This window comes from Littorina saxatilis, linkage group LG9 (genome assembly GCF_037325665.1).
Source record: "Littorina saxatilis isolate snail1 linkage group LG9, US_GU_Lsax_2.0, whole genome shotgun sequence".
Taxonomy (NCBI): Eukaryota; Metazoa; Mollusca; class Gastropoda; order Littorinimorpha; family Littorinidae; genus Littorina; species Littorina saxatilis.
In genome coordinates, this window is record NC_090253.1 from 24,379,973 (window position 1) to 24,394,632 (window position 14,660).

The following is a 14,660-nucleotide window of genomic DNA, read 5'->3' on the forward strand; positions in this document are numbered from 1 at the left end:
AACCGGAATGGCAGACCGTAGAGACCATACGAGTGTTGACTTGGGCATTGACAGTAACGATACAGACGACGACCTGAGTTTTCCCATGAGAGAGATACACAAAACGGACTCTTCAACCACTGTGGACCCCTTGCGAGCTGTCTGCTCCCAACATTTCCGAGGTGCGTCTCCGACTGACGGTTTCAAGGCTCATACTCCTGGCCTCTTCCCGAACACTCTCAGTCTTCCTCCTCGCAGTCAGAGTCGTGCTGGAGTCCAATCTGGAGTGGCCAGAACTTGTAACCAGCGAAACCAACTTCTCCAACCATCTTGTGAGCTTTCGTCAGCGGGATGTAAAAGGGACAGATGTAAACAGGGAAGGCACAGTCAACACGACATTGATTCCTCAAACGATGGGGTGATATGGCAGTTTGCTGTTTCAAAATCCTTACCAGCCTCCTCTACGGTGCTTAGGCTTCAAGAGCAGCAAGAAAAGGTTGCTTATGCGACTCGACTTCGGCGGCAGCAGCCAAGTCCGCAGCATTGGCAACTTTGGTCGCAGCAGCGCTTGCATCCACAGGGATTGCGTAAGCGGCAACCTCGTCAGCAAACGCAGCATTACAAGCAGCGTGCACAGGAGAAAGTGAGGCTGGTTCAGCAACGGATACGGCTGCAACAGAGACAGCAACCAACACAGCCACAGCAACCAACACAAGACTGGATATGCTGCAAGAGTGACAGCGTGCCTGCTCAAAGGTAAGTCATGGAATCATACGACTGTGAAAATAAATTGCCTTCCTTGGTAATGTACGTGTGCCAAATAGACGATGTTCGTCCAATAACTCGGTCGGGGTTGTATGGGTTATGAAAGAGTCAATACTCGCTTTAGGAACGTGGCTCTTTCCCAAGTGACATTATAGGCTCGTCACTGGTGAGGGGGTGGCTGACACACGTGGATAAGGAGCACGTGCACAAGGCTTGCCTCACTAAAAGTAAGAGTATTCAGTCTGTCACAACGTATAGAAACCCGTCAACTAGATGTCTGCGTATAAATACCCCTATTTTTTTTTAAACCAACATTTCTGGGCGCCAACGCTCAATATCACCAACATTCATAATCCTATACAGGGGCGGACGAGGGGGGGGGGCACAGGGGGCACGTGCCCCCCCCCCCTCCCCGAAAAAAAATTTGAAAAGCTGATTCTATGACCATTTCTAAGTTCAAATGGCACCAGATGGCACCATTTTGCTTCTTTGGGCCAAAACATTTTCAGGGGGGGCATGCCCCCGGACCCCCCTAGCAAATTCGGGCGCTTCGCGCCCATCACATTCACTTTCGATTCAAAGTGCCCCCCGCCTTACAAAGCAACTGATCCGCCCCTGCTATACCCACAGCTTTATGTAAGCGTTGGTGTCCAAAGACACCCTGTCCTCACCGTCATCCTTTTCTGTCCGTCTTCGTAATGTCTGCCCATTCAATGTCCATGTTCTCATTTAGATTCAATGAGATCGAAGAAGTTATCGAGGTTGATCTTTTCATGTGTGTTCTTGTCCATAGGTCGAAATACATTCGTACATTCAATGATTCATACTTTCTTTATGTATGTTCCCGTCGTATGTCTTTTTCTTCCCTTCTTCTTCTTCTTTTTATTGCCTCGTTTTCTATGAAAAGTGAAGAAGACCTCAGGACTGAATCTGTCGTATAACCAGCTGTGTCTAGACCTTCGTATTAAAAGAACTTTTTATTTTTTTTATTTTTTTACATTTAGTCAAGTTTTGACTTGATGTTTTAGCGTAGAGGGGGGAATCGAGACGAGGGTCGTGGTGTATGTGTGTCTGTGTCTGTGTGTGTAGAACGATTCAGAGAAAACTACTAGACCGATCTTCATGAAACTTGACATGAGAGATCCTGAGTATGGTATCTCCAGACATGTTTTTCATTTTTTTGATAAATAGCTTTGATGACGTCATATCCGGCTTTTCGTGAAAGTTGAGGCGGCACTGTCACGCTCTCATTTTTCAACCAAATTGGTTGACATTTTGGTCAAGTAATCTTCGACGAAGCCCGGACTTTGGTATTGCATTTCAATGAGTTTGCTCATTAAAGTTGTCATTAAAAATCGAATTTTCGCAAACAGACTTAAAATTGATTGCATCGTATTCTTCATCATATTCTGAATCTAAAAATATATACATAATATTATGTCATGTTTACTCTTAAAATGTGATCACAATTAACGAAAATAGATTAATTAGTCTTACGATAAAAATTTAAGAAATCGATCCAAAAATGATTTCATCTTATGCTTTATCATTTCCTGATTCCAAAAACATATTAGATATGATAGGTTGTATTCAAAACAAGCTCCGAAAGTTAACAAGAATACAGAAAAGCGCGCTTTGCTGCTCAGCACAATACGCTACCGCGCTATTCTGGCGTGTTAATTTCACTGCGTTTTGCACGTGGAAGATGAGGTATTTCCTTCTCGCGGGGATTGACGAAGCTCTACTGTCTTGGTGAAAAACTACAGTGCGTTCAGTTTCATTCCGTGAGTTTGACAGCTTGACTAATGTAGTAATTTCGCCTTACGCGACTTGTTTCGTTTTCATACAGATAGTTTAACACGCTCAACGCAATAGTTGATTAAATTTCTCGTTTGCAACTCACACAGGTTTGGAAATGGCACAGTGACGTCATCTGCTCGCTCTGTGGCCGACCGGCCAACAGTGACGTCATCTCCTTGCTCTGTGGTCGACGAGCTAACAGTGACGTCATCTACTCTCTCAGCCAACGCAGAAGACACCAGGCAGGTTGCACCATCCATGGTGAAAGATACCAAGGGAACCGATTCGTTGTTCTGCCCGTCTGAGAAGTCAACCGTTCGTATCTCTCAAATCTTAAAAAAGTGATACCGTGTTTTGACAGTTTGGCGGTCCATGGTTTAGAGGGCCCCAATTAAAGGGGGGGTATCATCACGATCACGGGAAGGGAAATTTTAGCTTTCACGATCACAGTTACCTTGATTTTTGTTTTCACGATCACAAACACCTTGACGAATAGAGTGATACAGCTGTGAAAAATGTACTTTGAAAATAAAATGCTTTGCAATACTGCCCATCACGATCACGAAAACAAATGACGATCACGATCACGAGACTTGATTTTTTTGTCAACACGGATCACAGGCAAAGTCCCATCACGATCACAGAAATGGAAATTTCGGCAATCACGGTCACAGAAAGGTCAAAAAACGCCAATCACGATCACGATTTTGAACCCTTTGGGACCCTCGGTTTACGTATTAAACGCTGCGGCGTTCATGCCGAGACATGATGGAACTAAGGTCTTTGTGGTGTTCACTATGCAGACTAGAATGTTATCGACATACGAAGTCTATTTTACCTGGTGAAACCCAAAACGTGAAGCTAAAGATTGGAAATTGATGCCACACACGGGTCTACTCGTGATGTGCCAAAAATGTTGGACTTGAATCATCATCATCATCATCATCATCATCATCATCATCATCATCATCATCATCATCGTCGTCGTCATCGTCATCATCATAATCATCATCTTATGACTGATTCTGTTTCTGCCGTCAGTGATCTTGATGACATCGTTAACATGAGCACCACCGTCGTCGCGATGGTTTAGAAAACCTGTAGATTTGTACGCATTGGCACCGTGAACGTTCAGAGTACAAGAGCGTGCGTACAATGCCAAACACTGAAAGTTATGCTCTCGACTTTGATAAAAATGCTGTTTATCGATTTATATGACCCTTAGAACGCAGACTTGTAGTTACCATTTAGCTTTCTTGATTATTTATCTGCTCTCAGAAAACAGTGCGAATGGAATTTACCTTGTTTTAAAGTTGTTTTATTTGTTATTCTCGTTTGTGGAAAGGCGGGGGCTGTGGGGGGGGGGGGGGGGGGGGGTTGACTTGTTTGACCGAAAAAACTTGATTCGAGTTTTCCTGGCTTCCAGATATTATTTATTTGACGATTATCGTAAGTGCACATCAATATTTCTGATCCTTTTAGTCGCTGCTGAAACTGATTAAGAAACTAAACATTATAAGATGTTTGGTGGCTTGTTGACAGACCAGCTTTTTTGTTGGTCCAAGGGGACCATATCGTCTTTTGTTTCATCTTTATCGACCAAGGCCGAAGGTTGTTTTCTTCCATACATTCGTAACGAACTATGCTGCCCTCTCCATGAAAATGTACATTTATCTGAACTTACTTATTGCATGTCTCAGCATCGATGTTCTCGTCCCACGCGCTTCATTCTCACCTTATTTTTTTCTTTATTTTTTTCTTTTCTTTTTTTTCTTTTTTTTTCTCTGTAAATCCTCCTGTTTTGATTAAGTTTCCCATACCCCCCTCCTACATTTTGTTCTTCTGGTTAATAATTGTGTTGTCTACCATCATGAAAACTTGTTTAACTTAGCATTATTATGGTCACGTCAAATAAGCATCTGCTTGAGTTCGTGTCCTAGCTGCATTTTTGTCAATTGTTTCATGTCATGTATTTTGAATAAACCAAACACAAAGTCCTAAAAGGCGATATGCTCCCCGAGGACCAACAACAAAATGCTGGTCTGACGACAAGCCACCAAACATCGTTTTTGTCATCATTTTGGTTGTGCAACAAAATGCACAATAACCCACAGGGAGACGAATTTTTAGAATCCAACTCCGAGCCACAAAGCATCGTCACAGTAGTTCGATACAGTACGTGTTGAGCATATTTCTTTTCTTTTTAAAGTGTTTATGACTTTTCGTTGTGGATTTTGCGATTACATAGATAAGTTGCAAATTGACCATGAGTCGCCGCGGTAATTGTCAACATTGATTGGGCCTTTGAGAATGAATGCTTACAATCGTTGTCCTCGGAAACACAAATACAAAGCCGCGATGGTTCCACACATCAAACAATCAGCCTGATTGGCTTTTACTTTGACAATCCACGTTTCACATGAAAGCTCAAACCCATTCACCACCTCGATTTATTGCATGGGAAACATGAGATTTATTTCCCAGGTGTTTGTGAATGAAAACTCGTGAAAATGATGACACAATGGGTGATTTAGTGTTGATTTTGTTGGTGTTGATTTGCATGAAACTACGAAGTGCATGCTTACTCTGAATCAAGTTGTACGCGTATAAATTTACATGTCTTTATGCAAGCGAATGCACATGCTGTTGAATAAATTCTCCACGTTTGTAAAAGAAATATGCCTGTGATCACATATTTAACAAATTCCGGACTTTGAACATGATTGATAGTGCAAAGATGTCTGGTGCGTGCGTGCGCGCGCACGTGCGCGCATATGCGCACACGCGTTTGTGTGTGTGTGTGTGTGTGTGGGGGGGGGGGGGGTCAGCGTATATGTGTGTGTGTGTGCATGTGCGCGAGTGTGTGTGTGTGCGTGTTTGTGTATGTGTGTATTATATATTAAACTACTGTACTTCCCATCCTTTGCAAGGAGTGCCGTTGCATATGTCTGCCGTTGCATCTGTCCTACTTTTCAAGGAGAACAGGGCGGGGGGCGGCAATGATGCGGGGGGGGGGGGGGGGGGGGGGCTTTTCTGGGCCTAACATTTATTTGATAGAGTTTGGGGATTGTGGGGATCGGTAAGGGCTTGGCTGTGCTACCCTGTCTGCGTAGGACGCACACTCTATTAATAATACATGTTGCTACTCTACAACATATTGAGAAGAAAGAAAAGAAAATTAGCCAGTCCTTCAAAGCAATAATCGTTTTTTTTTTACAATTGTTCATTTATATGTTGAGCAGTGTCTGGTGTTGTGACGAAAGTATAAGCCACTTTGAAGAAGGTGTCATTGAGGGCAAAAAAAAAAAAGCCGTTGACTGTAGAAATTTGCCTTAAAGTCAAATGAATTAAGTAACACTAGTCTTATAAACTGATCAGCTGTGGCCAATTTTCTCTCCTTTGATGACAGTGTCGTCTCGTCCATTACCGACAGCTGTTAATTCGTTCACTGATTGTGTTTTCGAGGAGAATTAATGAAAGTCGTCTAATGGTTTCGAATACTGCCCGAATTGATAGCCATTTCATTGAAATCAAAACATACTAACAGACACATTCGCATATGTATGCATGCACGCACAGACGAGTACACACTAAGACAAGCACTTAGTTACTCGTAATAAAAAAAAATACAATAATCTGACACACGCTAACGAACACACACGCACACACAAACACAAATACACACACACACACACATGTGTCTTCTCCATTCTCCCTCTCTGTTTGTATATGTGAGAAAAGATGCATATATAGATGCATTTATAAAGTATGCATCAATACATAATCAAATATATAACTGAATAAATAACAAACTAACTAAATAATGAACTAAATAATGAACTAACTTACCAAATAAATGAATATATAAATACCCATACAACAAAAACAAACAAATAAACAAAAACAAAAACACAACTCAAATCTTTTCAATGCACGTGACAGAAGGTTGAAGCCTGTAATCAATTTGGCGAAGTCGACTTCGCGAAGTTTGCTTCACGACACTCACTGCACGAAGCGTTGGCACTGATTTTTACATTTAGTCAAGTTTTGACTAAATGTTTTAACATGGAGGGGGAATCGAGACGAGGGTCGTGGTGTGTGTGTGTGTGTGTGTGTGTGTGTGTGTGTGTGTAGTGCGATTCAGACTAAACTACTGGACCGATCTTTATGAAATTTGACATGAGAGTTCCTGGGTATGAAATCCCCAGAAATTTTTTTTCTTTCGATAAATGTATTTTATGACGTCATATCCGGCTTTTTGTAAAAGTTGAGGCGGCATTGTCACACCTTCATTTTTCAATCAAATTGATTGGAATTTTGGCCAAGTAATGTTCGACGAAGGCCGGATTTCGGTATAGCATTTCAGCTTGGAGGCTTACAAAATAATTGATGACTTTGGTCATTAAAAATCTGAAAATTGTAATTAAAATTATTGTTTTATAAAACGATCCAAAATTACTTTTATTTCATTCTTCATCATGTTCTGATTCCAAAAACATATAAATATGTTATATTCGGATTAAAAACAAGCTCTGAAAATTAAAAATATAAAAAATATGATTAAAATTAAATTTCCGAAATCGTTTTAAAAACAATTTCATCTTATTCCTTGTCGGTTCCTGATTCCAAAAACATATATATATGATATGTTTGGATTAATAATACGCTCAGAAAGTTAAAACAAAGAGAAGTACAGTAAAGCGTGCTATGCAGCACAGCGCAACCGCTACCGCGCTGAACAGGCTCGTCACTTTCACTGCCTTTTGCACTAGCGGCGGACTACGGTCATTGTGAAAAAAATGCAGTGCGTTCAGTTTCATTCTGTGAGTTCCACAGCTCGACTAAATGTAGTAATTTTGCCTTACGCGAATTGTTTTTTTGTCCAAAAACGACTTTGCAAAATAAACTTTGGGCTTAATCTTAACTGCGTCATGCATCATGCTTACAGTTTTTTAATTTAGTCAAGTTTTGACTACATAGCTGAGAAGGAATTCAGAATGATCGTGCACTTTGTGAAGAGTCTTTGAAATTTGGCATGGTGGTAGGTATGGACACAAGGTTTTCAAAAACCATCGCAAACAAATTGAGCTTGACCTCGATTGGTCTGTTTGCGCAAAATCCAATATGGCCGCCACCCGGAAAAAGGACTGCTAAATTACACCCATTGTTACCACGACAGCATTGAGAAATACAACTTTTCACATGTGTTTTAGTGCAAGCAACCCATATCCAAGATGGATTTGACGTTTGGACGTCATTTTAACGTCAAAGGTCATTCATATGTCATTTTCAAGGTCATTTCATTTCAGAGTGTAATAACTCTGAACCTACTCAACTTAAAAAGAAACAATTAGTCTCTATACCCATGTTTTCGACCACTGGGAGTCTATTTCTGAACTCCTTGAATATCTCAGTCTCACCATTTAAGCTGAAAAGGTACATATGTCTTTCAAAATGGCCCCCTTCATAGCCCATGGTTTTTTTGCTTTTGGGCACACAAACTATGCCCGCTGGATGCATGTCTTCCTGAAGGACATGGCTTGTCTGCCAGAGACCCATGCAAGTGTCCATGAAGCATTTGAGGAAGGGAAGATCGTTGTGCAGCGCAGTGACAAGAAGTTCTCCCTCATGGCGCTTGACCAGAGCCAGGAGCACAGCATCACATTCCTGCAGGAGGACAGTGGAGCAAAAGGACTCTCTGGTCAGCCAGAGGAAAAAGAGTTTAGTTAGTTAGTTAGCTGTTGCTTTTCGGGTCCAGCGGACCATAATAGGCCAAATCAGGACCCCGAAAAAGAGTTTATTGAACTCTCAAAACCAGAGGTCCTGAGAGTCATTGATGAATTTGAAAACGAAAGTCTTTCAGCTTCAAACAGAGAAGTCAATTTAGAGCACCCAGAGTCTTCTGTTGCTGAACAAAACAAGTTCCTGAAACATCTCAAAGCACTGCTCTATCTTGTGAAAGAGGGAACAGTGGTCAACCCATTCAAGGAGACAGGCTCCCAGTTCGTCACACTGGACACCGGTGAAGTCATGGACCCAGTAATTGTCAACTGCTTGAGGGAAGCTCCAAACATCGGCAAGGCCATGTTTACAGAATTTGTGAGGGACAGACTTGAAACTTGCTCCAAACCATTGTCTGATGTTATCCCAAGGGCCAATGTGTACACTTTCAGCAACCGGCCACCTGTGGACCTGAAGAATGGTGCTAACAAGTTGGGATCAGCAAGAGCAAATGCGGCGCTGATCACCAAGTTGTTTCTGTCCTTGCTAGGACGATCTGATGTTGATATTTCATAGACGACTTTTTCAGACATGAGATTCAGCGTGAATCTCATTCCTTGTGTGATCGTGGAAAACTGATGTCAGGTACAAAGTCTGCTCTTCTTGGCTGCCTGCCTGGAATGCCTGATCCTGGACGCTCTCCTGCAGCAAAGGAAGCCTCTGTGATCGTACTGGATATGCCAGCCATCATCCATATTGTCAAGCCCTAGCGTGCCATTGTGTTTGAAGAATACACACTTATGCATTTGCTACCCTTCTTAGAGAGCCAGATGACCAACAACACCACAAGAGTGGATGTTGTTTGGGACACATATCAGGATGCAAGTCTCAAACCACAGACTCGTGCCAAGCGGGGTGAAAGTGAAGGAAAGCGAACTAGAGTCTCAGCAAAGATACCTATTCCAAAGGGAGCTGACTGGCAAAAGTTCCTCAAGGAGTCTGACAACAAGGATGAGCTGTTCCAGTTCCTCAGTGAGCAACTAGAGCTACATACCACTGATGCAAGATATCATCTCCTGACTCACTAACAGACCAACAGATATATCAGCCTTATCTCCTTGCCACCAAGAAGAAGCTGACACACGGATGGTGCTTCACCTCTGCCATGCTGCTGAACAGGGACACACTAAGGCCTACCTCAGGACAGTGGACACAGATGTGGTGGTTCTTGCCCTCCATCACTTTGATCAACTGAAACTGTCAGAGCTTTGGATTGGATTTGGGTCAGGAAAGACATTCAGAGACATTCCAGTACATTACATTGCTCAACAGCTGGGACCTCAACGCTGCCAGGCACTTCCCTTCTTTCATTCCTACACAGGATGAGATGTAACATCGACCATGTTCGGAATTGGCAAAAAGACAGCATGGAATGCATGGGCCACTTTTGCTGAGGTCACTGACACCTTCATCGCCATCACCCAGGACCCAACCAGCCTCACACTCGACTCACTGCACATGCAGCGTCTGGAGCGTTTCACTGTGCTGATGTACAGCAAAAACTGTAGGTCAACGTCTGTCAACGAAGCAAGAAAGCTGATGTTTACTGTTGGTCTCAAACCTCTGGAATCCATCCCACCAACACAGCATGCGTTGTTCCAGCACACAAAGCGAGCATTGCTCATCGCAGCTTTCATCTGTCCATCTCTGTCCAAAACCTCCAACATCCCAAATCCAAGTGAATGGGGATGGGAATGGAACGAGAGAACCAAGGCATGGATGCCATACTGGACAAGTCTGCCTGACGCCAGCACAGGGTGCTCACTGTTGCTCCACTGTGGCTGCTTGGTTGCTTGCAAAGGAAACTGCAAGTGTCATCGCGCTGGTCTTCGCTGTGGTCCACTGTGCAAGTGTGAAGGAGGCTGCGCAAACAGTGCCAGTGACTAAGTCCAGAACTTACGACCAGTCGACCATATCTATAACATCGACAATTCTGAGCACCATAATTCGTGTTTAACTAAATAGTTAGTCATGAGTTCAAGAACTTGAACCGTGAGCTCACAGGGCTCACGCAAGGGTTTACAACCCAATTTCATCTTTTGAAGTTTATAAATTCCAAAGTTATCGTCTTTGTTAACTGAAATGACCTTGAAAAATGACCTTTGACCCTGAAAATAGCGGTGAAACACCAGAGATCTCATATTTGGATTCCTTGCACTAGAAAAAATGGGATAGCAGACATTTGTCAAGGTTCTAGTAATAATGGGAGCTGCTATATGACATTTACTGCTTCCGTCTGCGGCCATATTGAATTTTGCGCAAACAGGCAACAAAACGTAAGGTTGAATTTGTTTGCGATGGTTTTTGAAAACCTTATGACCATACCTAACTCCATGCCAAATTTCAAAAACTCTTCACCAAGTGCACGATTGTTCTAGATATGACAGAATTCCCACCGCGCTATACATGTTTTAACATAGAGGGGGAATCGAGACGAGGGTCGTGGTGTGTGTGTGTGTGTGCGTGTGCGTGTGTGTATGTGTCTGTCTGTGCGTGTGTGTGTGTAGAGCGATTCAGACCAAACTACTGGACCGATCTTTATGAAATTTGACATGAGAGTTCCTGGGAATGATATCCCCGGATGTTTTTTTCTTTTTTTCGATAAATACTTTTGATGACGTCATATCCGGCTTTTTGTAAAAGTTGAGGCGGCACTGTCACACTCTCATTTTTCAATCAAATTAATTGAAATTTTTGTAAAGCAATCTTCGACGAAGGCCGGACTTTTGCATTTCAGCTTGGTGGCTTAAAAATTAATGAATGACTTTGGTCATTAAAAACCTGAAAATTGTAATAAATTTTGTTTTTATATAAAACGATCCAAATTTACATTCATCTTATTCTACATCATTTTCTGATTCCAAAAACATATAAATATGTTATATTTGGATTAAAAACAAGCTCTGAAAATTAAAAATTTAAAAATTATGATCAAAATTAAATTTCCGAAATCGGGTTAAAAACAATTTCATCTTATTCCTTGTCGGTTCCTGATTCAAAAACATATAGATATGATATGTTTGGATGAAAAAACACGCTCAGAAAGTTAAAACGAAGAGAGGTACAGAAAAGCGTGCTATACAGCACAGCGAAACCACTACCGCGCTGAACAGGCTCGTCAGTTTCACTCCGTTATGCACAAGCGGCGGACTACGGTCATTGTGAAAAATGCAGTGCGTTCAGTTTCATTCTGTGAGTTCCACAGCTTGACTAAATGTAGTAATTTCGCCTTACGCGACTTGTTTTTCTCCATATGACATATATGCCGTACAATTGGAAGCTGTATTCCCAACCCCTCTCTGTGTTCAATAAACATCTGTAAACCAATTATCCCTGAGACCGAGTTGTAGCTGATGAAATATAGCAAGACCATCTGGACTGTTGTGTCTACCATTTCCACTACCACTTCTGACTACTCACAATTACGGTAGGTACCTACTCGAGCGTGAAGTAAGTTAATAAGTACTGTTGGGTTTACGCTTGGTTGAACACTTTGAATTAAGGCAGGTATGTTTTTTTCTCTTTCTCAGATCTTTGCTTTTTGATCAGTACTTCCTTGGAATACATACGGTGTTTTACCTGTTGTACAAAGTTGTATAGTTTTTTCGATATACTTTCTTTATTTGGTGTTTAACGTCGTTTTCAACCACGAAGGTTATATTGCGACGGTTTTCCTTATACAGTGTGCAGTTTTCAACTATTGGCATTTTGAAAACAATCTTGAATAAATAGATCAGGATCTAGGAGAAGGGAGGGGGGAGTAAGACAATGCTTTCAACAAGAAAACAAAGCATATGTGTATTTTTTGAAAATAAATAATACACACTGTAGTTTAGCAGTAGAAGGAAATCACTTAACGAATACGCAACGGGGATAAATCGTATTGCAGCAAATTCAATGTTTCGTGTTTACATCTATGCAAAGATGTGTAAAATTAGACTAATTAATACGCAAGTTATACAGACAATTTAACCTCATTTACCAAAAAGCAAACAAGCAGAAAAAAAGAACGAAAAAACACACACACGTACACACACACACACACACACACACTCACACACACACACACACGCAAGCACATTCCAAGCAAGCAGGCATCCATCTAACTAACGAACCTTCTTATTCCTAGCTCGACCGAATTCACCTTGTTCCTGTAACAATTATAATATTATCTCCCTTCTGTGCAGTTGACTGATTTCGAGACAGAACGGCAAGGGAAGAACACAATGGCTTTCACGGTCTTGGCTCGTTATCTTTTACTGGGTCTTGGACTTTATTTTGCTCTTGCAGCAGGTAAGTGAGGGTGCTAGCTTTATTGTGAAGGATACCTACAGTCTCGTGCGACCAAATCAAGTCAAAGATTTATATTGATGAACCCTCTTGGATTACATTACAATTAGAGAAAAAAGAAAATAAATACAATAAAGAAAACAATATATATAACTACAACAAAACCGAAACAGAAAGACTGTTTGGTTATCAAATTCACATATGCTATGCTTATCTTTGTAAAAAAAAATATCCAAAACAAAAACAGATAGACGCGGCTAACGTTCCAAATTCAAAATAAAAAAACTTGAATTGCAGGTTACTGCCACGTTTTGGTTCTGAATTATTGACAATACAAAACGTTAATTTACTAGTACGTCGAACTAGTGGTCTTTTAAGTAAAAAGACAGAGAAACTTATGAAACAAATAATGACTTTTCTCAAAATAGGTGATGAAACTCGCTTGCAAAATGCCGGCGATGTTATTTTGAGATGATGTCATTGTTTGTATCATAAGTGTTTATGTCCACTTAAAAGACCACTGGTTCGACGTACCAGTATATGTGACGTTTTGTTTTGACAATAATTACACGTTCCTATAACCTACAATTCCTGATTTTGTTTTATTCCATCACAAACAGTCAATTTTGTTGATCTATCCCGCTTATCCACGGAGCACGTTCCAAATGTTGAACGTGCTTTTTTCCAGAAGTAAAAGAATGCTGGGTTTTGGTGCCGTTTTTACGGAGACATGCAACGAATCGAAACCCGCCACTTTTCAGTTTCTGCGTAAAGCATTAACTTCAAACTCTATGAGGTGGCAAAATTGAGCACAAGTAAGTGGACAAGTAACTTGAGCACTCGTTTTTCATCATTTGTTCTGAAACATATCAGAAAGAGTTCTCGTAAATAACGGTAGATTCTTTTCTAGCTCATTTAAAATTCTTTAAGAAAACGTAGATGTGTTTAAACTGTAAAATGATTGATGGTTTTTTTTGTTAAGTCAAACGCCAGCGACTAAGATAACGTTATTCAGTATCATTCATTTTATAGCAATTAATATCGCAACACATTGATCAATTGTTACTTCACATTGAAATAATTTACATTTTGGAATAAAATAATATTATTTAGAGAAAGGTATTTCGAGAGAAAACATGCAGCAAGAAAAAGCTAATTAATGTTGGTTGTAAATGTAATTTGCAAATAGACTTTCTGGCAACTATTTTCTTCATGACAAAAATAAGATTGGTTCAGAGCATATCTTTTGTGGATTGATGGATTAAAATATTGACCATCTATTCTTGAAAAAGTACATTATCCGATTGCAAATCCTACTTTAAATTCGAAGCTCTTTGCATTACTAAAACAACAACTACGGTATTCTCTACACACACATGACGTATTTCACTGTACCTGAGGTCACCATGAACGTCAAGGACACGTGCTTCAGAGCCGTCAACGACCTCGGAGTTGTCCACTACGATTCCAAGGAACTGTTCCGGCTGAAGGGCCAATCAGACAAAAAGGGTGATACAAACTTCGACCTCTACCTCGGCATGAACCGTGCCATCAGAAATAACACCTTCCGCACAGGCGCCGGACTTTGCAGCGTGGAAATCACTTGGCACAAACGATGAACGGTTGCTGTTGATCTTGATGGAAATGGCAGGGTAACATTATTCAATGAAGAACGACTGCCAATGCATAAAAAAACAAACGTTTAGACCGAAAGGTCTTCTTCAACAGATAAACGACGTCCGATTACAGCTCTGTTCGGTTTATATGGGTTTGTGAACGAGTGCGACAAATGCAAAATCTTTCTCTATTTCTCTCTCTCTGTCTCTCTCTCTCTCTCTCTCTCTCTCTCTCTCTCTCTCTCTTTCTTTCTTTCCGAATCTTTCTTTCTTTCTTTCTTTCTTTCTTTCTCTCTCACAGCTACGCGTGGTCACGCGCACGCGCACAACTGAACACACAGAAAAAGACGGGTTGCAGTCATTAGTGGAGAAATGTCCGGTCTTTTCTGGCTAGTGCTCAACTTTTCAAGAAAACATCAAATAGTCTTA

General features: G+C 41.1%; 1 protein-coding gene across 1 annotated transcript in view; it reads left to right on the plus strand.

Moving 5' to 3' along the window:
• LOC138975680 (uncharacterized) overlaps window positions 1-3,095 on the plus strand; it is a 3,777-nt gene extending 682 nt beyond the window's left edge. The window contains exons 1-2 of the mRNA XM_070348414.1: window positions 1-735; window positions 2,652-3,095. The exon at window positions 1-735 is cut by the window's left edge and continues 682 nt beyond it. Coding sequence (XP_070204515.1) covers window positions 1-735; window positions 2,652-2,889 — 973 coding nt within the window. The 3' untranslated portion in view covers window positions 2,890-3,095. The remainder of the gene's footprint in view (window positions 736-2,651) is intronic.
• The last annotated feature ends 11,565 nt before the right edge of the window (window positions 3,096-14,660 follow it).